This window comes from Jaculus jaculus, chromosome 10 (genome assembly GCF_020740685.1).
Source record: "Jaculus jaculus isolate mJacJac1 chromosome 10, mJacJac1.mat.Y.cur, whole genome shotgun sequence".
Classification (NCBI taxonomy): domain Eukaryota; kingdom Metazoa; phylum Chordata; class Mammalia; order Rodentia; family Dipodidae; genus Jaculus; species Jaculus jaculus.
Window position 1 is genome coordinate 90,811,009 of NC_059111.1, and position 25,918 is coordinate 90,836,926.

A 25,918-nucleotide genomic window follows, 5' to 3' on the forward strand; every position below is an offset into this window, starting at 1 on the left:
GGTAGGAGGATCACTGTGAGTTCAAGGCCACCCTGAGATTACCTAGTGAACTCCAGGTCAGCCTGGGGTACAGTGAGACCCTACCTTGAAAAGCCAAGGGGAAAAAATGCTAAATTTTGGGCTGGAGAAATGGCTTAGAAGCTAAGGTGCTTGCCTGCAAAGCCTAAGGATCCATGTTCAACTCCCCAGAACCCTCACAAGCCAGATGCACAAGGTGGCGCATGTACAAGGTCACAAGTATCTGAAAGAAAAAAAAAAAAAAAGCCCAGCACTCGGAAGGATGAAACTAGAACTGCTGAGTACCAGGTAGCCTAGGACTTCGGAGTGAGAGCCAGGTCAGCATGAGCTGGAGTGGGAGACTACCTCAAAAGCCTATTAAAAAAAAAAAAAAGAAAAAGAAAACTGAATTTTAAGGCTTGTCTATAACTTACTAGAACTGCACTGCAGGACTCAGATCTGAGCTGTGAACGCTTACTCATGTAGGCTCCTGCCTTACCAAAGCCAGTCGGATGTATCTGTCATGAAGGGCTAGGCAGCAAAGACAAATCCAGAATACTGGGCGTTGCCAAATCTTTAATTTTTTTTAAATTTTATTTTCTTTAACTTTTTGTTTTGTTTTTCAAGGTAGGGTCTCACCTTGAACTCTCAGATATGCTCCTGCCTCTGCCTCCCAAGCGCTGGGATTAAAGGTGTACACCACCACATCCGGCTCTATAACTTTTTAATATATTTTATTTTTATTTATTTGACAGAGAAAGAGGGAGGGAGAGAGAGAGAGAATGGGCACAGCAAGGCCTCCAGCCATTGCAAACGCACTCCAGATACATGTGTCCCCCCTCCCCCGCATGTAACGTGGGTCCTGAGAAGTCGAACCTGTGTTCTTTGGCTTTGCAAGCAAATGCCTTTAACCGCTAAGCCAACCCTCCAGCCCCTGGCTCTTTAACTTTTAAAACTGTTCCAACTTTCATCTCACTAACTCACTAAGAAAGGCCACAGGAAATAAAAGGCAAACCACAGGTTCCCAATTGACAATGAGCCAGTTAAAAGATTGTCTACACTTTGAACACAAATTAAAGAGTAACAACGACTACTAACTACTGATTAACAGAATACAAAAGTTAAAGTCAACGACAAATGGATACACGTTAATGTTTGGTTTGTTTTGTTTTTCTAATATCTACTGTCTATATAACAAACAAACAAGAGTTCATATCTCCACATACATCCCACCATGTGAGCTTACTTTTTCACTTCTCTACTTTTTAAAAAGTCAATTCTGAAAACACAGATTATTCATACAATAGTGATGTGACATACAGAATGTCTTTTCTGATTTAAAAGAAAATATTTTAAAGTAATTCCGGAAGCACCATGACCACCCACACAGAACTTTTCACAACTAATCCACCCTCCCCAAGCACTGTGCCTAACACAAAGAAGGTGCACAAATATCTAAGGGTTTGAACTTGTTACAAAAACCTGAAACACTGATGCAGCCGTCAGCATTTCTATACATGCTGCTAATAACTAGTAAGACACTGCCCCTTTCCTACCTCTCGAAGCTTTTGTCATCAGCTTGGATTCCTACCACACTTTTGAATCCTCCAGCCTAGAAGTCAGTTAAGCACACTTAAAGGGACATACCCTGACTGCTACTGTACTCTGTTTGGAAAAGACAATCTTTGAAAAATCTTGGTATCCCTATTTCCAAATCTTACACCAATGACAAATATGGGATGTGCCAAGTCCCCATTATGATCAGGTCCACTTTTCTGGTTTAACTTTAATTTTTCTGAACATTTCTTGATCTAACAAATTCAGTTTTTCCTCTTTTTTTTTCCCCTTGAAAATACATTCAGTCCTGAAAGCAGCTCACTAGGACTCCCCAGCCCCCAAGTCTTTTGTATGTAAACACACTCTTGTCACACACTCCATCAGCTGTTTGGTAGCTCCACCCCTCCTCCTTTTCCGGGTAGTAACAGAGCAGCCAATGAGCTGCGAGGAGCTGTGCCTGCGGCCTTTTGCCTGCATACGCTTTTCCAAAACAAGCAGCTCTAGCCTTCAGCTGGGGCCACTGGTTCATAGATAAAAGGATCACCGCGGCTGTGCAACAGGGTGAGACCAGTAACCCCCACCAACAAGGAAACCCATGTAATCTGAGCTGTTTGTTCCTCCACCAGGAGAACTTAAACCGATATTCCTTTAGGGCAAATCACGCTTTAAGGTCACCAGAGTCCCCATTCTTAGACACACTAAATCATCAGTAGGCTGGAGATGGAAATCCCCCAGGTTTGTGAACCCGTGCTGGCAATCTTAGCTGACTTTACAAGCAAATGGCCGCACTTTACCAGGCCACTGCACAGGATTTGTGATAACCACAAGTTTTCTGATTGGGACTATTCCTACAACACCCAAAAGTCATGTAAATCAGTTTGTAGGCTCCTGGGAAGGTTTGCACAACCCTTCTCAGAGGATCAGAAGGGAAACAATGAATGAGTCAGAGTTTCAGAGCATAATCGCCCAGATTATTAAGGGCATCGGTGCAAAACACTCACTCCCTGCATAACTTGGGAGTCGGCTCTCATTCTACCAACCCTTCACAAAAGAAATTATCAGCGACTCCAAACAACAAGGAGAGAGAGTGTCCAGAAAAATATAGCAAGATGGTAGAAGGCCGTGGCCCATCTTCTCCCCTGACCCCCACACCGCTACTTTCGTACTACATAGGTTCCCTGCCAGGCTGTAAATCCTGGTGGTATAATTACGCCCAGGAGACAGCCAAAAATGGGCTGAAACAAGAGACTGCAATGAAACCAGCTATCAGCCTCCACACCACGGAAATCATCAAGGGGCAACGAGAGTAAGAAGTACTGTACATTCCTTCAGATCTTTTCTTTCTACATCCTCTCCACCATATTTCCTTTTTAACCCTTGGCCCTCAGTAGTAGGTTGGGGAAATTCCCTTGAATTTTTCATTATTGAGTATACCTTAATAAAAAATTGTGAAGTGCATTTGGGCCTACTGATGTAATTTGAGAAAGGAGGTCACAAAATATCTCACCCTCACCCTTTTATACACACACACACAAGGAAATCTGAAAATTTTTAATTTCCAAACTACATTAGGCCAGAAAATAACCAAACACGAAACAAAGATAACCTCTAGCTTTCAAATACCCAGACTGTTATCCTTCCCAGAGATCTACAATTTTAAAGAGCCCTGCTTTCTTTTGTCAGCAAGAAGGAAGGTGGGGAAAGAACAGAAGGGCCAAAGCATCTTTGCCTTTCTTCATCTTCTACTAAAAATAAGCTATGAAATAAGCCACTTAGGGGGAGGGAAAAAAGAGACACCCTGCTGTTCTTTGTCTGTTTCCCTCTCCCTCTCCACCCCCCACACCCCGGACTCCTAAATGCCGTAATCATTCTAGATGCCACAACTACTAAATGAACAAAAGGCACTGTATGGAAAAGGCATCAGGTCAAGTTAGGCCTTACTCTTTATCCTTGAGCCTTTAGAAATCTATGTATGCAATCTGAGGATCTGACATCAATCAAAAACAGCTGGAATTCTCTCCCCACTCCATCCCAATTACACACATTAGGTAAAAAATTTGCATTAGGTGTGACAGGAACTCTCAATTCAAGATAAAAAATAACTCCCGGGTCTGCCACCATGTCATTTCCTAGTTTCTAAACAAAAATAGCCCCAAACTGCTTTGTGTAAAATGTACACACAGCCACAGTTACAAGTTTTCCTGCGACCTTATGAAAAGCCAACATGACTGGTACCATTCACATAATTACAGAACAATCACAGCCACAAAAAGCTAGGGTTGGTGCCTAGGTATATATCTGGCACATTACACTTGCTTCTCTCTGATCCCTGCCATTACCCCCTCACCCAAATCCTAAACATACAAGTTTATCTACTAGCCTTCACTGCCAGCCAAATCTTCCCTGAGAAAACAAAAACGCATTCTTATTCCTGAAAAGATATATATATACATATCTCCAAGGCGACTTCCTTCCCAGACCCCCTCTTTTAAAACTATATGCAAAAACTACTTTTTTAAACTTCAGCAAATTCCGTAACCGACTATTTGACAACCATCATTGATCTCCAGAAAGAGGTAAAACAGTCAATCAATCAAAACCAGCAACAAATCAAAGGAAGAAAGAAGGAATTCACCTGAAGAATCTAGCCAAACAACTTGAGTTATATAAACAAAATCCTGCAACAGGGGGAAACGGAGGGGGGATGGGGTGAGGCAGAAAGAGAAACAGGAGACAGGACTTTCAACAGCCTTTCACCCACTGCCAGTCCCCCCCCCAACGCACACACCCCTATTTCCCCTCTCCCAGGGGATTAGCTATTTAGAACACTGGGCTTCCCCCCCCCCCAATTAACCCTCAAAAAAAAAAAAAAAATCCTTGATTCGCCTCAAGAACCTTCGCGAATTTCTCTAGCTGGTCATGAAATAAAATCAATCTGGACTCCAATCAAAACCACTGCCTGACTCTTTTATCAGTTTATAGCTTTTCCATTTCAACTATCAAGTTGGGGGGAGGGGGTAGAAAATAAAGGGTGTCACTTGGCAAGATCAGGTCAGGCAGTCCCCAAGAACCTTGCCCTCACTGTAGAAGTTTTGCTTAAGTGGCTAGTCCGGGAGCTATTCTGTCCAACAGTTCCTTTCTCTCCTTCCTCACAGCTGTCAGATACACAATATGGAGGGTGGCCTGCTGGAAGGGATGGGGGTCCTTATAGCATACAACTATGGGAGGGATAGGCTTTGTCAGTGAAAAAGGAATACAGAAAAGCTCTATGGACCAGAAAGCTTAACAGAAGTGTCTGATTTAAAACACACAGAGCTCTTTATTACAAGAGGGGCCCTGAGCAGACTGCTCTCTTCCTAATATAGAAAGGAATTAGGGATAAAGGAGGTCGCTGAAGTTACCCCAGTTGGAGAGACATTGTGAGTGGAAAGATTGGTGGTGGGGGGGGAGCATCTTAAGAAAAGGAGGAAGGAGCCCCAGTTAGGGATTTCTATGTTGAGTCCATATATCCATAGCTACCAAATAGGAGGCAAAGTCCCCGAAGATGGGCTCAGGGGTGAAGTGCGAGGTGGCTACTCCTGCCACCACCGCCACCCCACCCCCCGCCAAGGGCCGCCTTGGGAGTTCCAAACGTCGTGGAGGTCAAGTCACAGGCCCTGGGGTGGTGGGGTGGGGGAGGTAGGACGCAGGAAAAGCGAGGAGCAACCCACATTTCAGGGGTCTGCAGATAAGGTTGGGGAGGGGGGCGAAGAGGCTGAAAAGGCCCTCGGCTCCTCCCGGGAGGTGCCAAGGGGCCGCAGTAGGCACTGATGGAGGGAGGGAAGGAAGGGAGTCTCGGACAGTGGCCTCGGGGGGGGGGAGCCTCTTTTTGCCTGGGGATCCCCCACCCCGCCCCACACGTAAGCTCGAATTCCCCCCCTCCCCCGTCCACGAAGGATACAGCTTAACCACGTCCGTGTCCATCCGCCTCTTGCCGGGACTGGGGGATGACATGATGTCGCCCGCGCCGCCGCCGCCGCCGCCGCCTCTCTGCCTTCCTCGGCCCGTCTGTCACGGGGCCCCGGGCCCGGCTCTGAGGGCCCCGCGGCCGCGCCGGCTCCTCGGCGGAAGGTGGCAACACCGCCCGCGGTCCAGTGGGGTCCGCTCAGCCGCCGCCGCCGCCGCCGCCCGCACGGGGGAACACACCGGGCACTGCCCGGCCGAGTGGGGGTGGGGACCCGCGGCGCCCCGCTCGGGCTCTGCCTTCTCTCCGCCCCTGGGGCTGTGGTTCCTGCCGCGGCCCGACGCGGACGCTCCTCTCTCTGCGCCGTGCCACGCTCCCTCCTGCCCGCCTGCTTCTCAGAACTCGTTCGCCTGCTCGCCAGCTCCTTAGCAGCCGCCTCCTCCTCCTCCTCCTCCGCCTCCGCCTCCTCCGCCGCCGCCGCCACAAGCGGACGGCTCTCGCTCGATCGGCCTCTCTCTACCCTCAGCCTCGCTCTAGGCGTCGTGACGTCACCTCTGTGACGTAATCCGAGGGGCGGAGCCGCGGGGTGAAAAGGGGTGGAGCGTCGCCGCCAAGGCGTGGGCTTTTTCCCCCCTCCCAGTGGCTTCTGGGAAATGTAGTTCCTCTTTCCCCTCCTGCCCTTCCCCACAGTCCTCTACCAACCATCCCCCAACCTACACACACACACACACACACACACACACACACACACACACACACACACACACCACCCACCCCCACCCCCACCCCCACCCCAAACTGACAGTGCCGTTACCATCAGTATAAAATAGTGAGTAAATGGGAACAGGATTACAATCACGTGTTTTACGAGCCTCCCTTTTACACAGGCTTACAAAAAAGGCTGTGTTGGATTTGGAGGAGGCCAAAGTGGCAATTACTCAAGACAGGCATCAAAATCTGGAAATTCCCACACCAGCATAGCATGTTCCTTGCACACTCTGCTGCCTTCTCAGACAGGAGGAATTTGTTTGCAGGAACTGTAGACTACAGCAAAGCTTCCCCAGAGCTTGCGAAGTAGGCTTCATTACCCTCCACGCAAATGCGGCCACGATTGCGAGCCCTAGAATTTAAGCAGCAAGGTGGCATGGCCAGAGTAATTTAGTGCTTATACTCATTCTGCAGAAGTTTATGTAATTTTGTTTGTTTGGTTGGTTTGGTTTTTTGAGGTAGGGTTTCACTCTAGCCGAGGCTGACCTGGAATTCACTATGCAGTCTCAGGGTGGCCTTGAAATCACAGTGATCCTCTTGCCTCTGCCTCTCAAATTCTGGGATTAAAGATGTGTGCCACCATGCCAAGCCAGTTCATGTAATTTTAAACTCATAAAGTGCATGACTGGTGGAAACATCCCAAACCAGACAAAGCATGTTCTGCCATCCAGATTCTCACACCAACCATATGAACTCCTTCATTCATTTAATAACCATTAAGCACATGTGTTATGACTTTGGGGACATGAAGATTTAGAATGAACTAAAATAAAATTTACATAATCCTTCCAGAATGGAGCTAGAGTGTTGGCATCATCTGGGAGCTCACACGTTACAAATGCAGACTAGAGTTTGCTTTAGACTTACTGACAGCATATGCAGTTACAGCAAATCCCCAGGTGGTTCATATGCCCGGTGATGTTTGAGAGGTACTGCTCTACAGGGCACAAGCATGGCGCTGAGCAGAGCGGACTAGCAGGCAAAGGAGACAAAAGAATATTCCAGATAGGTATGTCTTATAACTGCACCAGATTCTCACTGCCAGCTATTTTCTTTTCTTTTTATTTAATTTATAGTTTATGGTTTTATTTTTATTTATTTGATGGACAAAAAGGGACAGAGAGGGAAAGAGAATGGGCACACCAGGGCATCCAGCCACTGCAAACGAACTCCAGACTTGTGCACCCCCTTGTGTAGCTGGCTTATGTGGGTCCTAGGGACTTGAACCTGGGTCCTTTGGCTTTGCAAGCAAAAGCCTTAACCACTAAGCCATCTCTCCAGCCCTGACTTATGGCTTTAAAATATCACTTCTATGGGACTTAGGGTGCAGCTCAGTGGTTGCACTTTTTTGTTTGTTTGTTTAATTTATTATTGTTTTATTAACAACTTCCATGATTGTAAACAATATCCCATGGTAATGCCCTCCCTCCCCTACTTTCCCCACTGCCAGCTATTTTCAAAAGCTTCATGTATAGCCTTTCCCCCATTTGTATTTGGGGTGAGGGGTGTATTAAATTTACTTATTTACAAGCCGGGCATGGTGGCATATGCCTTTAATCCCAGCACTCAGGAGGCAGAGGTAGGAGGACTGCTGTGAGTTCAAGGCCACCCTGAGACTACATAGTGAATTCTAGGTTAACTGGAGCTAGAGTGAGACCCTACTCAGAAAACCAAAAGAAGAAAAGAAAAAAAATTACTTATTTACGTATTGAGAGGAGTATGCCAAGGCCTCTTGCCATAGGAGTTAGAGAGATGGCTCACCAAACGTTTTCACCACTTTTTGCATCTGGTTTATGTTGGTAGTTTGGGAATTAAACCAGAGCCATCAGGCTTTGGGAGCAAGTGCCTTGAACCACTGAGCATCATCACAGCCTCTATATTTGTAGTTTTTCAGATCAGGTGCAATGAGCTGGGCCACTTTATAAAACCTTACATAGGGGGCTGGAGAAAGGGAAAGGGCTAAGTGGTTAAAGGCTCTTGTGTAGCCTGACACCCTGGGTTTGATTTCACCAGTACCCATGCAAAAACAGCTGCACAAAGTGACACATGTGTCTGGAATTCAATTGAAGAGGCAGGAAGCCCTGCCATGGCCATTCCCTATCTAGCTCTGCTTGCAAATAAATTTTGTTTGTTTAAGGTAGTGTCTCACTCTAGACTAGGCTAACCTGGAATTCACTATGTAGTCTCAGGGTGGCCTCGAACTCATGGCAATCCTCTTACCTCTACCTCCCATGTGCTGGGATTAAAGGTGTGCGCCATCACACCTGGCAAATAAATAATTTATTAAACCTTACACAAATACATACACACATATACACATGCATGTGAGACAGCAGCCGTCGTCTAAAGGGGCATATCATTTGTTCCTGTCATTCTACCCTTCATAGTAGAACAGAGATTTTTTAAATTGAACATTATGGACTGGAGAAATGGCTCAGGAATTAAAGGCACTTCACTTATTTGCAAAACCTGCTGATCCACGTTCAATTCCCCAGCAACCACATAAAATCCAGATGCACAAAGTGGTGCATATGTCTGTAGTTCATTTGCAGTGGCTGGAGGCCCTGGTATGCCCATAATATCTCTCTCTCTCTCTCTCTCTCTCTCTCTCTCTCTCTCTCTGTCCCTCTCAAATAAATAGCATGAAATTTAACATTTTCATCATATTTAGAGTTTTATAGTTTTCTACTTTGTTTTTGTTTATTTTTTTTTCAAGGTAGGGTCTCAATTCTAGCCCAGTCTAGCATAGAACTCATGGCAATCCTCTTGCCTCAGCCTCCTGAGTGCTGGAATTAAAGGCATGTGCCACCATGCCCGGCTATATTTAGCACTTTAATAGTATGTAAGTGTTCAGTGCAACAACATTAAATATACTCAACACTATACAACTGTCAAAGCTATCCATTTCCAGAACCTTTCCATCAATCTAAACAGAAGCTCTGAATTCATTAATAACTCATGTCTATTCCCTCCAGCCCTTGGTGACTTCTATTCTCTGTTCTGAAAAAGATGGACTAGCCAGGTACTTGGAGGCTGAGGTAGGAGCTTGGCCATGTGTTTGAAGCCACCCACCCTGAGACTCCATAGCGAATTCCAGGTCAGCTTGAGCTAGAGTGAGACCCTAACTCAAAAACAAAACAAACCAACAGCAACAACAACAACAAAAGATGGACTTAATTTTTTTTGTTTATTTTTATTTATTTATTTATTTATTTGAGAGCGACAGATGGAGAAAGAAAGAAATATATATGTAGAGAGAGAGAATGGGCACAACTGGGCCTCCAGCCACTGCAAACGAACTCCAGATGCATGTTCTACCTTGTGCATCTGGCTTATGTGGATCCTGGGGAATCGAGCCTTGAGCCAGGGTCCTTAGGCTTCACAGGCAAGCGCTTAACCACTAAGCCATCTCTCCAGTCCAAAGATGGACTTTTTTTTTAGTATTTTACTTTTGTTTATTTATTAGAGAGAGAATCGGTACACTAGGACCTCTAGCCACTGCAAACAAACTCCAGATGCATATGCCACCATGTGCATCTGGCTTATATAGGTTCTGGGCAGTTGAACCTGGGTCCTTAGGCTTCCTTCACATCTCTCCAGCCCAAGATGGACTATTTTAACTGCTTCTGAAAAGAGTTCATTGCTGTATCCTGATGGTCAGAAGTTGAGACATGTCTGAAGAGACTTTTAACCCCTGTTGTTTGCTTTCTTGAGGGCAGATAAAGAAGGAGGCAAGATTTATCTTCCTCACTGTCTCCACGAGGCTCCCTGGACTGCTATTGCTGCTATCCTCTTTCCCAGAGAACCTCCCCAGCCTTCTTTACCTTTTTATCTTCCACTCCTGAGCTGGGAGAGCAGCTCTCAAGCTTGTCTGAGTACTGCAGACTCACCTGGAGAGCTTGTTGAGCTCCCAAGTGTCAAGGCACTGCCTGGGAATTCAGGTTCAGAAGGTCTGAAATAAGGTCTGACCACCTTGTCTCTAGCAAGTTCTCCAGATGGTTCTGATGCTGGCCAAGGTTTGAGAACCTCTCCCTTTAAGATTCCAATAGGCATTTTTACTTTCAGAGCACCCACCTGACTCCCCCCTGTGGGTAAATGCACTCATAATAATCCCGTACCACAGGGGGCTGTGATTCCTCTGCTCCCCACACTTGCATACCCAGCAGCAAACCTCAAGGCCCCAAAGTTGTTGTCCCTAGAACCACAGCATGTGAGTGACAGAATAGAAGGAAAAGGAGGGCCAAGGAAAGGATATGAGGAGAAGAAGGGCATGGAGTGGGGACCTGAAAGCTCCACCTGGTGTTTTACTTTTCGTTGACACTAACTGCTGAGAGCCAAGTATCAGCAAAATAATCAAAGAAGCATTGACAGAACCTTGCAGATCACACTGCTGAAGGTGGGCTGCCTATGAGCAGTCCTGGCAAGGAATTATCCTAAAGAAGAGTCACTGTGGGGCTGGAGGGATGGCTTAGTCTGCAAAGCTAAAGGACCCAGGTTCGAGTCCCCAAGACCCATGTAAGCTGGATGCACAAGGTGGCACATACGTCTTGAGTTCTTTTGTAGCAGTTGAAGGATGTGCCCATTCTGTCCCTCTCTTTTGTTTTTTTGAGACAGGGTCTCATGCTAGCTCTGGCTGACCTGGAATTCACTATGTATTCTCAGGGTGGCCTTGAACTCACAGCCATCCACCTACCTCTGCCTCCCAAGTGCTGGGATTAAAGGCATGTGCCACCACTCACAGCATCTTCTTCTTTCCTTTCTTCCATTTTTTAAAAGACATTTATTTATTTGAGAGAGAGGCAGAGGCAGACAGAGAGAGTGTGGGTGCTTCAGGGCCTCCTGCCACTGCAAATGAACTCCAGATGTATGGACCACTTTGTGCAACTAGTTTTACGTGGGTACTGGGGAATCAAACCCAGGCCATTAGGCTTTACAAGCAAGTGCCTTTAACTGCTAAGCCATCTCTCCAGTCCCCCTCCTCCTCCTCTTAATTGTGCCTCAGTTAATTGCATATATTCTCCCCAAGTCCCAGTTTTCTCATTTGTAAAACATGGCTACAGTGCCCTACCCACTTGACTGGGTTGATGGAGTCAATGAAAAAATGAATGTGAAAGCCCTTTGGAAGCTATAAGCTATAAGCTTCCAAAGCTATAAACTTCATACTTTCATAAAGGCAAAGCAAGACATTGATTATCAGGTGTAATATGCTGCTGGCATTAGTTGGTAATTATTATATTATCAGTACACCATCACCATGCCCACTGCTTATATATCATTTATAGGAGAAGGTCATCCATTTAGGGGTTTGGGTTCTGTTCAACTCTCACCTTTTTTGTTTGTTTGTTTGTTTGTTTGTTTTTTGAGGTAGGGTCTTGCTCTAGCCCAGGCTGACCTGGAATTTACTATGTAGTCTCAGTGTGGGCTTGAGCCCATGGCAACCCTCCTACCTCTGCCTCCTGAGGAATGCTGGGATTAAAGGCATGAGCCACCACACCTGGCTTCAACTCTATTTCAAGATGTCATAGCAGAGTTGGGGAAATGGCTTACGGTTAAAGTACTTGCCTGAGAAGCCTAAGAACCCCAGTTTGATTCCCCAGGACCCACAGAAGCCAGATGCATAAGGGGGCACATGCATCTGGAGTTCGTTTGCAGCGGCTGGAGGCCCTGGCATGGCCATTTTCTCTTTCTCTCTATCTGCTCTTTCTCAAATAAGTAAATAAAAAAAAAAAAAAAAAAAGATGTCATAGCACCCATGGTCTCTCTTTGTGGTAAAGGATCATTCACCTTCTCATGATATACCTTCTCTCTCTCTGGGCATTTTGCCTCTTATTCTCTTATAAACCCACCTCCCTCATTCTGCTCTCCTTCTGTCTTCCTGCTTCCAGGGCTACAGAGAACTGAGCCTGCTCTTTTTTGTTTTGTTTTTTCGAGGTAGAGTTCTGCACTAACCCAGGCTGGAATTCACTATGTAGTCTCAGGGTGGCCTTGAACTCATGGCAACCCTCCTGCCCTACCTCCCGAGTGCTGGGATTAAAGGCGTGCACCACCACACTGAACCTGCCCTTGACCAGGTAGGTTCAAGCGCTTTTCTGTGGCTTCCTGAGAAAACTGCAGTTCCACTAGAGCTGTAATAGGTTTGCTTTCCGCTCTTTTCCTCATGTTTCAGCCATTCAGAATGTCAATAATTTACTCTAAGGCAACACCGGGGCCTGGGAGTGTCTGTTTATATATGCGCACTCACAAGGCAGCGCTCTGGAATGAAAGATGTCTTCCTTATCAGGCACTGCCAAGGGGCGCCTGGGAGGGAGCAGCTGGTCGACCATGCCTGACTCACAAGTGTTGCAATCTGAGAAATGGATTCTGGGCCTGTTTATCTAGACCCAGGGCAGGGCCAAGCTTAACCCGTGGGGCCTCTGATCTCTGGAGAAGCTTCTGCAAGGCAAGAAAATATGCTTGGAGAGAATATAATGCTTCCAGCAAGACACCAAGAGGGAGTAAGATGAAACCAAAACCCCTCCTTTGCTGCAGTCTCTGAGGTGACCTGGTAACCCCCACAAACGCTGCAACCAAAGTTGTTATTGCTGTCTTTGCCCAGTGTGAAAGTTCGGCCCCCATACAGCCTCCTGGTTCCAGTTGATGGTTTCTCATCAAGAAATTGGTGTTTTGGGGTTTTTGTTTTGTTTTGTTTTGTTTTAAGGTAGGGTCTCACTCTAGCTCAGGCTGATCTGGAATTCACTACGAGTCTCACGGTGGCCTCGAACTCACGGCGATCCTCCTACCTCTGCCTCCCAAATGCTGGGATTAAAGGCGTGCACCACCACGCATGGCCTGGGAGGTTCATTTTGAGCTGGCGTGCTTGCATTTAAGATTTTAGGAATCTGGGCTGGAGAGATGGCTTAGCGGTTAAGCGCTTGCCTGTGAAGCCTAAGGACCCCGGTTCGAGGCTCGGTTCCCCAGGTCCCACGTTAGCCAGATGCACAAGGGGGCGCACGCGTCTGGAGTTCATTTGCAGAGGCTGAAGCCCTGGCGCGCCCATTCTCTCTCTCCCTCTATCTGTCTTTCTCTCTGTGTCTGTCGCTCTCAAATAAATAAATAAATAAATAAATAAATCTTTAAAAAAAAAAAAAAAGATTTTAGGAATCTCTCCAGAAAGGTAACCACAGAGGTTTGGGGAGATGACCTAGAAGTTCAGGGTGTTTGCTGTGAGCCCGTGGTTCAATTCCCCAGCCACCCATGTAAAGCCAGATGGGCATTTGCAAAAATAAGAGATATGTCATGAAAATGCACGCACACACACACACACACACACACACACAAACACACAAATAATTTTTAAAAAGTAATCATGTTAGGAGTTTCTGCTACTGTGACCCAAAACTCGTTTCAACTCTTCTCCATGTGACCTGTGTGTCACATAGTGTGTCCCCAGGGGAGCCAAGAGAGCGGAGGATGATTGCAACATGGTTCACTGAAAGCTTAGCATAAGGAAGACCCTTTCCTCTCCCAGACCTACCTATTATTGAGGGACCAGGTCACTGGGGCTTTGTGCCTCAGTTTCCTCATCTGGATCCTGATGTTGCAACCTCTCTAGCACTACGTAGTCACATGTGAAGTGTCTACACACAACACACGTGCACCCACGCTCCCCAACACCCCACCTGACTGAGGGAGCCACAAAATTACTCACACCTGGGCTGGAGAGATGGCTTAGCGGTTAAACGCTTGCCTGTGAAGCCTAAGGACCCCGGTTCAAGGCTTAATTCCCCAGGAACCATGTTAGCCAGATGCACAATGTTAGCCAGATGCACAAGGGGGTGCTCGCATCTGGAGTTCGTTTGCAGTGTCTGGAAGCCCTGGCGTGCCCATTCTCTCTCTCTCTCTCTATCTGCCTCTTTCTCTCTCTCTCAAATAAATAAAAATGAACAAAAAAATAAAATAAAAAAATACTCACACCTACATCTAGGGACTTGCATCTGGGCCAGCTGCCCTGGCTGGAGGCCTTGTTTCCCCAGCCATGTTACCTAACTAGTCTGGACACATGGACAGCTCGAGTCTCTGCCCTGTCCTCACCTGATCCCCCGGTGACTTCATCCAGCATCAGAGCTTTAGTTGCCTACTGACACTGTCTCCTTAGGAGACATCATGACATGGGCCACCACCTATGTTCTCCACACACATACATACAGCTGCCTATTCGGGCCCAGAACATATTTTAGAGGCCGACCCTTCACTTCTTCACATTTTTTGTTTGTTTGTTTTTTGTTTTTCAAAGTAGGATCTCAATCTAGCCCAGGCTGACCTGGAATTCACTATAGTCTCAAACTGGCCTTGAACCCACCGTGATTCTCCTTCCCCAGTGATCAGAGCAGTAGCCACCATGCCCAGCTATCCAGCTGTGTTTTGGTTTTTGGTTTTTCGAGGTAGGGTTTCACTGTAGTACAGGCTGACCTGGAATTCACTATGTAATCTCAGGGTGGCTCGAGCTCTCCTATCTCTGCCTCCCAAATGCTGGGATTAAAGGCGTGTGCCACCATGCCTGGCTCTTTACTTATTTATTTATTTTTCTGTCTTTTGATACAGGTCTTGTGCAGGGAGATAGCCAATGTGATGTCATAAATGTGGTCGCTGGGCTGGAGAGATGGCTTAGCAGTTAAGGCACTCACTTGCAAAGCCTAAGGATCCAGATTATTCCATGTAAACCAGGGGCACATGGGGCGCATGCGTCTGGAGTTTGTTTGCAGTGCCAGAGATCCAGGTGCACCCATTCTCTCTCTCTCTCTAATAAATAAATAGAAACAAAAAAAAATTTTTTTTAATTCAATTGTCACTTTGTCAGTAGAAGGCCACATTCCAGTGCCCTTCTCCCCACCCTTTGGCTTTGGAAATTCTTTCTATCAGCTCTTCCACAATGGTCCCTAAGCTTTGGAGGGTGTGATAGAGATGTCTCCTTTAGTGCTGAGGTCTCAACTATGACTTCTTAGTACTTTCATGAGTTTTGAGTCTCTCCAGTACTGATCGCCATCTGAACCAAAAGTGAAAGCAGACTGGGTGTGACGCTGTACGCCTTTAATCCCAGCACTTGGGAGGCAGAAGTAGGAGGATGGTGAGTTCAAGGCCACCCTAAGACTACATAGTGAATTCCACCCTGGGTTAGAATGAGACCTAAAAAACAAAAAGAGAGAGCAGCATTAATATATGGACATAAACATAAAGATTTAAGCCAGATGCACAAGAGGGAACACATGCATCTGGAATTATTTATAGTGGCTGGAGGCCCTGGTATACCCATTCTCTCTCTCTCTCTCTCCCCCCTTCTCTCTGCCTCTTTTTTTTTTTTTCTCTCTCTCTCAAATAAATAAATAAAAATGAAGTTAAAAAAAAAATAAAGCCGGGCATGGTGGCACATGCCTTTAATACCAGCACTCAGTAGGCAGACATAGGATGATCGCCATGAGTGCAAGGCCACCCTGAGAATACATAGTGAGTTCCAGGTCAACCTGAGCTAGATGAGACCCTACCTCCAAAACCAAAACATAAATTAAAAAAATAATAAAAATAAAAATAAGCTGGGTGTGGTGGCACATGCCTTTAATCCCAGCACTCAGAGACACAGAGGTAGGAGGATCACTGTGACTTCAAGGCCACCCCGAGACTACATAGTGAATTCCAGATCAGCCTGGGCTAGAGTGAGACCCTACCTCGAAAAACCAAAATATATATTTGAGAGAGACAGAGATAGACAGAGGCAGAAAGAGAGTGAGAGAGACACTAAGTATGGGTACACCAGAGATTCCTGCCATTGCAAGTACCAGCCCTGCTAGGACTACATAGTAAGATCCTGGCTGAAAAGCAGAAAACAAAGAAAGGAAGGGAGGGAAGATGGAAGGAAAGAAATAAATAGAAAGCCAAGCCTGTTAGCAAGTTTGATGCCAATGTAGACTACATTGTGAGTTCCAGGCTAGCCTGAACTCTAGGCTACAGAGACCCTGTCTCAAAAGAAAAAAAAAAAAAAAACCAAATAGCTGGGTGTGGTGGCTCAAACCTTTAATCACAGCAATTAGGAGGATGAGGTAGGAAGATCATCATGAGTTCAAGGCCAGCCTGGCTACAGAGTGAGTTTCAGGCCAGTCCTGGACTAGAGTGAGGCCCTGCCTTGGAAAACAACCAAACCAAAATTAAAAAGTATTCCTTTTCCTAAGATCATGACATCAAAATAAAAGAGTGACTGATTGAGAGGGGAAGGGGTTATGATGGAGAGTGGAGATTCCAAGGGGAAAGTCGGGTGGGGAAGGAGGGAATTACCAGGAAGGAGGGATATTGTTTACAATCATGGAAATTGTCAATAAAAAAATTTTTTTTAAAAAAGCATTCCTTTTCATTACTGTGGAAGGGACAGATATTGACAGATCTTCTCCTCCTCCCCTCCCCTCTTTTTTTTAAATTATTTTTGTTTGTTTTCCAAGGTAGGGTCTCACTCTAGCCCAGGCTGATCTGGAATTCACTGTGGCCTCAGGATGGCTTTGAACTAATGATGATCCTCCTACCTCTGCCCAAAGGCGTGCGCCATCGCTCCAAGCTTTCTCCCCTTTTGAGCCAGGGCGAGTTGTTGTCTATGGGGCTATGATAGATTTGGGCTGGGGGAGGTGATGGGGCTGGGGGAGGTGATGGGGCTGGGGGAGATGAGATGATGGGGCTGTTGGAGATGGCAGAAAGAATCTTCCTTCCTGGGCTGGCTGACTCCATCTGCTGCCTCTTGGGGAGGTCTTTTACCTCTTGGGCTTCTGACTGAGAATGACAGCTTTTACCTTTTGGCAATCATACTGCCCGGCTCTCTGTCAGCACCCCCCGTTGACCCACAAATGGGCCGCTAACCCTTTTCCTCCCAGCCGGTGAGGCTGTTGCAGGCCAACGTCCCCTGAGAGAGCAAACACAGCTGCCCATCCAGCGGCCAATACAGTCCCGGGGCCCCTGCAGGCTCCCTGTGTACACAGAGTTTCTCTGTCACGGTGTGTTGGGTGGCTGGAATGGCTCCAGCTCCCCTGCCACCCTGTGAGCAGGAATGTTCTGCATGCTCACTGTTGAAAGCAGCCTTCTGTGCTTAAAAGGCAGAGAGTATGGAGTCAGGGCTTCCTCCTCAGGAGTTCTAATCTGGCTGAACTTTCCAAAGATGATTGAGGTCTCTGAGGGAAACGGGGCCAGGACCCAGAGATTCCGAATCTTTTTTTTTTTTTTTTTTGGATTTTGAGGTAGGGTCTCACTCTAGCCCAGGCTGACCTGGAATTCACTATGGAGTCTCAGGGTGGCCTCGAACTCATGGTGATCTTCCTACCTCTGCCTGCCGAGTGCTGGGATTAAAGGCGTGCACCACCACGCCCGGCTCGGGGATTCCGAATCTTAATCTCAGCTCCATTCTGGGCCATCTACTCACTTCCTGTGAATTGACCATGCAGGGATTGTGCAATGCCGGCAAGGTTCTACATGTAATCTCTGCTGAATTAGAACCTTTGTTTTTTTTGTTGTTGTTGTTTATTTTTAGGATTTTCTTTTTCACAAATAGGGTTTCAGCTGGGCATGGTGCCGCATGCCTTTAATCCCAGCGCTCCGGAGGTGGAGGTAGGAAGATCTCCATGAGTTCGAGGCCACCCTGAGACTCCATAGTGAATTCCAGGTCAGCCTGAGCTAGAGTGAAACCCTACCTTGAAAAAAACAAAACAGGGCTGGAGAGATGGCTTAGCGGTTAAGCGCTTGCCTGTGAAGCCTAAGGACCCCGGTTCGAGGCTCAGTTCCCCAGGTCCCACGTTAGCCAGATGCACAAGGGGGCGCACCCATCTGGAGTTCGTTTGCAGTGGCTGGAAGCCCTGGCGCGCCCATTCTCTCTCTTCCTCTATCTGTCTTTCTCTCTGTGTCTGTCGCTCTCAAATAAATAAATAAATAAAATTAAAAAAAAAAAAAAAAGAAAAAAAAAAACAACAAAAAATCAAAATTTGCTCTAGCCCAGGATAGCCTGGACCTCACTATGGAGTCTCAGGGTGGCCTTGAGCTCACAGCAGTCCTCCTACCTCTGCCTCCCAAATGCTGGGATTAAAGGTGTCCACCACACCCAGCAGAATCTTTTTGCTGTTGTTGGTTTGTTTTTTGTTTTTCGAGGTAGGGTCTCGCTCTAGTCCAGGCTGACCTGGAAGTCACTATGTAGTCTCATGGAGAACTTTTGTTTGTTTGTTTTAAATAGGTTAAGGGTTGGAGATATGGCTCAGTGGTTAAAGGCATTTGCTTGCAAAGCCTAGAGCCTGGGTTGGATTCCCCGGAATCCATGTAAAGCCAGGCCAGGAGTGGTGGCGCACGCCTTTAATCCCAGCACTTGAGAGGCAGAGGTAGGAGGATTGCCTTGAGTTCAAGGCCACCCTGAGACTACATAGTGACTTCCAGGTCAGCCTGGGCTACAGTGAGACCCTCCCTCGAAAAACCTAAATAAATAAATAAAAAGCAAGATGCACAATGCATGCATGTGGTGTTTTGTTTCCAGCAGCAAGAGGCGCTGGTGTCCCCTACATACTCAGCCTGTGTGTCTCCATTTTTCTCTCTCTCAAATAAATAAATGAAAATATTTTTATTATTATTATTTTTGACTCAGTGTCTCTCTAGCCCCAGCTGCCCTGGAATTCACTATGTAGTCTCAGACTGTCCTCGAATTTACAGCAATCCTCCTGCCTCAAGTTCCAGGTCAGCCAGGGCTAGAGTGAGACCCTATCTGAAAGAAAAAAAAATGAACTGAGTGTGGTAGCACACGTCTTTGATCTCAACACTAGGGAGGCCAAGGTAGGAGGATCACTGTGAGTTCCAGGCCAGCCTGGACTGACTGCAGAGTGAATTCCAGGTCAGTTCTAGTGAGACCCTACTTCAAAAAACAAAAAGTAAAATCAGGGTTGGGGTATAGCTTAGCAGTTGAGTGGTTGTTTCCTGTGATGGGGTGGGGGAGTCTCTGTGTTCATTCCACGTTCATGCCCCAGCACCAAAATCAAACAAACAAACAAACAAAAAAAACCAGCAACAAAAATCTAGTTTAATAGCCAAGTGCGGTGGCGCACACCTTTTATCCCAGCACTCGGGAGGCAGAGGTAGGAGGATCGCCATGAGTTGGAGGCCAGCTTGAGACTACATAGTGAATTCCAGGTCAGCCTGAGCTAGAGTGAGACCCTACCTTGAAAAACCAAAAATAAATAAATAAATCAATACATTTAAAAAATCTAGGTTACACCTTAGCCAGCAAGAAAGAATGTGCATTACCTGACTGGGAGAAGAAATGGGTGGAAATGATTCAGGGTCAAATGAGATGTATAAATCTGCTTGGTTGACCAAAGGTCGGACTTTCTCCCAGTGTTGCTAGAGCCGGTTTGGTTCTCCCCAGGGTGCTCCGGCAACCGTGGTAAGTGAAGGCCTTTGGCCTCATTCTAACAGTGGCAGTGAACAGCACAAGCAAGCCATCCGTGATGGTAGATGGGGGAAGGGGAATGGATTATGATTCTTTTTTATTTTTTGGTCTTTCTTTTAGTGTGTGTGTGTTTTTTTTCGAGGTAGGGTCTCACTCTAGACCAGGCTGATCTGGACTTCTCTGTGTAGTCTCAGGATGGCCTCGAACTCACCGCGATCCTCCTACCTCTGCCTCCTGAGTGCTGGGATTAAAGGTATGCACCACCATGCCCGGCAGATTTATGATTCTTACCAAACTGTGTGGTCATTGATTTGATTCTCATCACATTCTCCTCCTATGCTGTTCAATTCTGTGTAAACTGCCTGATCAGTGGATGGGCCCAGGCTCCAGGCCTTTAGCATAGTCTAGCTTCCAGAGCCTTTGGGCCTTTGCTGACAATTGCATCATAGCATCACGAGAAGGGAGCACATGAAATCTCTCAATTCAACATGTTTTTTTTGTTTGTTTGTTTTTGTTTGTTTGTTTGTTTTAGGTAGGGTCTCACTCTAGCCCAGGTTGACCTGGAATTCACTATGTAGTCTCAGGGTGGCTTTGAACTCGTGACGATCATCCTACCTCTGCCTCCTGAGTGCTGGGATTAAAGGCATGTGCCACCACGCCTGGCTTCATATGTTGTTTTTTTTTTTTAATATATAATTTTTATTTATTTACAAGCACAGAGAGAAGAAAGAATGGGTGCACCAGAGCATCCAGCCACTGAAAACCATCTCCATACACATGTGCCACCTTGTGCATCTGGTTTTATGTAGGCACTGGAGAATTAAACCTGGGCCATTAAGCTTTGTAGGCCAAGTGCCTTAACTGCTCAGCCATCTCTCCAACTTCACTTTTTTTTTTTTGAGGTAGGGTCTCATTCTAGCCCAAGCTAGACCTGATATTCACTATGGAGTCTCAGGGTAGCCTCAAACTCGCATTGATCCTCCTGCTTCTACTTCCCAATGCTGGGATTAAAGGCATGCACCACCACGCATGACTCACTTTTTGTGTGTGTGTGTATGTTTGTGTAGTGTGCATGTGTGTTCATATGTATGTGAGCATGGGTGCACATGCACATGTATGTCAAGGCCAAAGATCAAAGTCAAGTGTCTCCTCATTCATTCTCCACTTTATTTTTAAAAGTTTATTTATTTATTTGTATATATATACATATATATACTTTTATATATATATGGCGAGAGACAGAGACAGAGAAGAGAAACACAGAGAGAGAATGAGCATGCCAGGCCCAGGGTCTTCAACCACTGCAATCAAATGTTTAGATGTGTGTGCCACCTTGTGTATCTGGCTTATGTGTGTACTGGGGAATCAAACTTGGGTCTTTTGGCTTTGCAGGCAAGTGACTTAACCACTAAGCCATTTCTGCAGCCCTTAAAATTTTTTTTTAAAAATTTATTTATTAGAGACAGAGAGAGGGAAAGAGAGAGAGAGATAGAATGGGCATGCCAGGGCATCTAGTCACTGCAAATGAACTCCAGATGCATGTGCCACCATGTGCATCTGGCTTATGTGGGACCTGGAGAATTGAACCTGGGTCCTTAGGCTTCACAGGCAAGCACCTCAACCGCTGAGACACCTCCCCAGCCCCAAAATACTTTAAAAAAAAAAGAAAAAAAGAAAAGATAGCCAGGCATGGTGCTTTAATCTCAGCACTCAGGTGGCAGAGGATTGCTGTGATTGCCAGCCTAAGAGACTATGTAATTAATTTAATTAATTTCCTTCCCTCGCTCCTTCCCTCCCTGCCTTGGGCCTGGCTTTCCTCATTCTTGTTTCCCTCAGTTTGTAACAGTCCTAGGGGAACACTGACCGTGTTTCTTTGCCTCAGCTCTGTTTTGTTTCGGGGTCTCTCTAGCCCAGGCTGACCTGGAATTCACTATGTAATCTCAGGCTGGCCTTGAACTCACAGATATCCTCCTCCTACCTCTGCATCCTAAGTGCTGGAATTAAAGGTGTGTGCCACCAAGCCCAGCTTTGTTTTTCCTCCTGGTTTTCTTCATATATATATATATATATATTTGCAAGCAAAGAGAAACAGATGGATACAGAGAGAAAGAGTGGGCATTCCAGGGCCTCCAGCTGCTAACTCCACATGCATGTACCAGGTCATTAAGCTTTGGAGGCAAGTGTCTTAACCACCGAGCCATCTCTCTAGCCTTTTTTCTTTCTTTTTAAATGTTTTATTTTTGGTTTTTCAAGGTAGGGTCTCACTGTAGCCCAGGCTAACCTGGAATTTGCTATGTAGTCTCAGGATGGCCTCAAATTTATGGCGATCCTCCTACTTCTGCCTCCCGAGGGCTGGGATTAAAGGTGTGCGCCACCACGCCCAGCTTTTTTGAAATTTTTATTACAGAGAGAGAATGGACAGAGCAGCACCTCCTGCCTCTGAAAATAAACTCCAGACACATGAGTCACTTTTGTGTATCTGGCTTTCATGTGGGTACTGGACAACCTAACCTAGGCTGGCAGGCTTTGCAAGCAAATGCCTTTAACTGCTGAGCCACCTCTCCAACCCTCAACTTTGTTTTCTAGAAAGCCAAGTCAGGTCAAGGAAACCATGCATGTACTTGAGGGGAAGGGGTTTGCAAAATGGCCAGGGGCTTTCTGGATTTTCAGGCCAGCTATGCAGTGACTTTTTCTTTCCCCTCTAGGAGGAAATAGTCCTGGGAAAAATAGCTCAGGGCTGGGGAAATGGCTCAGCAGTTAAAGGTGCTCTATTTTTTTTTTTTTTTTTTCGAGGTAGGGTCTCACTTTAGCTCAGGCTGACCTGGAATTCTCTATGTAGTCTCAGGGTGGCCTCGAACTCACGGCGATCCTCCTATTTCTGCCTCCCAAGTGCGGGGATTAAAGGCGTGCACCACCACGCCCGGCTCAAAGGTGCTCTTTTCAAAGCCTGGACTTGGTTCCCCAGCACCCATATAAATCCAGAGGCAAAATGGTAGATGCATCCGGAGCTTCTTTACAGAAGCAAAAGACCCCGGCATGCCCCCACATACACACACATAAATAAATAAATAATTTTTAAAATAAAGTAGTTTAAACTCTCCTCCCAACCTCCAGTACTCCGTGGGGTGACCAATCAGTATAGGGCAGGAAAGAAAGGCTGATTGTCCTGTAGTAGCCTACAGCTTGGTTTAAGGCTAGAATGGGATATTTTTTTATAATCATGGAAAATGTTAATAAAAATTGAGAAATAAAAAAGACTAGAGACATCCATTTGATTCTAGGAGGAAAAGATATGGAGGCTCAGACAGGCGTGGGAGTTCACGCATTTAATCCAAGTATTCTGGATGCAGAAGTAGGAGGGTCATTGTGAGTTCAAGACCGGCCTGGGACTATATAGTGAATTCCAGGTCTGCCTGGGCTAGAGGGAGACCCTACCTAAAACAAAAAAATAAAATAAAAATAAAAACAATAATAAAACACCTATAAGTTCAAGGTTATTCTTAGCTACATTGTGAGTTTGGCACCGGCCTGGAGTACATAACAGTGTGTGGTGGTTTGAATTAGGTGTCCCCCACAAACTCGTGTGTTCTGAGTGCTGGGTCTCCAGCTGATGACAATTTAGGAACTGGAACCTCCTGGAAAAGGTGTGTTGTTGGAGGTGAGCTTAATGGGTTTTATAGCCAGCTCCCCCTTGCCAGTGACTGGCACATTCTCCTGCTGCTGTTGGCCAGGGGGTGATGTCCAGCTGCTCCTGCCATGTCTAGCCCTGCCAACATGGAGTTTCCCCTTGAATTTGTAAACTAGAATAATCTCTTTCCTCCCACAAGCTGCTTTTATTTAATTTTATTTAATTTATTTATTTGTTTGTTTTTTGAGGTAGGGTCTCACTCTAGCCCAGGCTGACCTAGAATTCACTATGTAGTCTCAGGGTAGCCTTGAACTCACAGCGATCCTCCTACCTCTGCCTCCCAAGTGCTGGGATTAAAGGCATGGGCTACCATGCCCAGCCCACAGCTATTTTTTTTTTTTACATTAAAATATTTCTGTTTATTTATTTGCAAGCAGAGAGAGAGTGAGGGATGGATGGATAGAAGGGAGACAGAGACAATGATAATGCCAGGGCCTCCAGCCACTGCAAACAAACTCCAGACGCATGCGCCCCTTTGTGCGCCTGGCTTTATGAGGGTGCTGGGGAATAGAACCCCGGACATTAGGCCTTGCAGGCAAGCGCCTTAACCGTTGTGCTATCTCTCCAGCTCGTGCCAGAAACTTGAAGGTGACTGCAACATCACGTCTTAAAACAACAAGGGAGGGAGGAAGTGAAGCAGACAGTCAAGCTCGGTTTTCATCTCAGCTTGTCTGATCCTCGTTGTTCCCATCAATTCAGCAGCTGTGGAGGTCGGGAATGTCATTGCGATTATTACAGTGGTAGTGAGCTCACTTTCCCCCCAGGCGGAAAAGACCACCAGACATCCCATGTTTCCATAGTGTTAGCTGAGGGGGGTCTCTTGATGCTGTCTGTATAGGCATGGGGGCAGGCAACAACTTGATCATGCTGTAATGGAGAGAAGAGCATCAAATTAAAATGTTTATATTTTGCTTTGGGCCTGAATCTAAAATGTGTCCGCAATCTATAAGACATATTTTATCTCATTTTGTTACTGGCACATGTTAATATTGCCATTTATTAATTTCAAGTGGCTAGTGTGTGGCTTTTTTTTTTTTTTTTTCCAACTCCAGTAGCTAGGTTTCTGTCGTGGTTTGAATCAGAGATGTCCCCACAGGTTCATGTTGAGAATGCTTGTTTCTCAGCTGTTGGCACTAATTTTTGGAGGCCATTGAGCCTTTACAAGGAGGTGGCCTCAAACTCACAGTGATCCTCCTACCTCTGCCTCCCAAAGTGCTGGAATTACGTTCACCACCACACCCAGATGCTTATTTCAACTCTTTGCTAAAACAGGTAAGAGCCCAGAGGTTTGGAGGTTCATAAACTCTTCTTGAACTCCGAGCCCCATTTCATCTTGGTCACAGTGAAACAAAAGTAACTAATACAGCTTTATGTGGGTGCTGGGAAATTGGGCCTGGATTGGCAGGCTTTGCAAGCCAGGGACTTTAGAGGCTGAGACACCCAGATCACAGATTCCAGTCTTTGCTTCTCCAGAAGTAACCTTGAAAGTTAGCAAGAAGTGTGTTGAGGGCCTGGGGAGATGGCTCAGCCTTTAAAGGCACTTGCTTGCAAAACCTACCAGCACAGGTTCAGTTCTCCAGCTACCCACATAAAACTGGATGCAAAAAGGGCTGGAGAGATGGCTTAGTGGTTAAGCACTCGCCTGTGAAGCCTAAGAATCACGGTTCGAGGCTTGATTCCCTAGGACCCACGTTAGCCAGATGAACAAGGGGGAGCACACGTCTGGAGTTCGTTTGCAGTGGCTGGAAGACCTGGTGCACCCATTCTCTCTCTCTTTCTCCCTCACTCTTTCTCTCTCTGTTGCTCTCAAATAAATAAAAATAAAGTGGCAAAAATTGCTAGGCATGGTGGTACATGCCTTTAATCCCAGCACTCAGGAGGCAGAGGTAGGAGGATTGCTGTGAGTTCGAGGCCACTCTGAGACTACAGAGTGAATTTCAAGTCAGCCTGGGCTAGAGCAAGACCCTACTTTGAAAGACCCCCCCCCAAAAAAAAGTGGCAAAAAGTTTCCAGTGGCAAAGGACTCTGGCAGGCACACACGCGCACTAAATAAATAAATCAATACTTTAAAAAAGAAAGTGTTTTTTTTTTTTTTTAATTTTGTTGTTGTGTTTTTCCAGGCAAGATTTCACTCTAGCCCAAGCTGACCTAGAACTCACTCTGCAGCCCAAGGCTAGCTTCGAACTCATGGCTCAGCCTTCCCAAGTGATGGGACGAAAGGTGTGCACCACCATGCCTGGCTGGCTGTTTTTTATATTTTATTTATTTATTTATTATTTGAGAGAGAGAGAGAGACAGAGACAGATAGAAATGGGCGCACCAGGGTCTCTAGCCACTGCAAATGAACTCCAGACTCATGCACCACCATGGGCATCTGGCTTATGTGGGTTCTGGGGAGTCAAACCTGGGTCCTTAGGCTTCCCAGGCAAGCGCCTTAACTGCTAAGCCATCTCTCCAGCCCTCCCCCATTTTGTTTTAGGACAAAGCCTTGCTGGCATTCCAGAAGTGTGCACCATGCATACACTGCTCATTTGGA

The 25,918-nt window shown here is 46.2% G+C and overlaps 1 protein-coding gene across 2 annotated transcripts in view; it reads right to left on the reverse strand.

Annotated features, from left to right (window-relative positions):
- Positions 1–5,642, reverse strand: part of Ube2h (ubiquitin conjugating enzyme E2 H) — a 128,476-nt gene extending 122,834 nt beyond the window's left edge. For both annotated transcript variants that reach the window (XM_004661211.2, XM_004661210.2), the window contains exon 1: positions 5,495–5,642. In XM_004661211.2, coding sequence (XP_004661268.1) covers positions 5,495–5,547 — 53 coding nt within the window. In that variant the 5' untranslated portion in view covers positions 5,548–5,642. The remainder of the gene's footprint in view (positions 1–5,494) is intronic.
- Between the last annotated feature and the right edge of the window lie 20,276 nt (positions 5,643–25,918).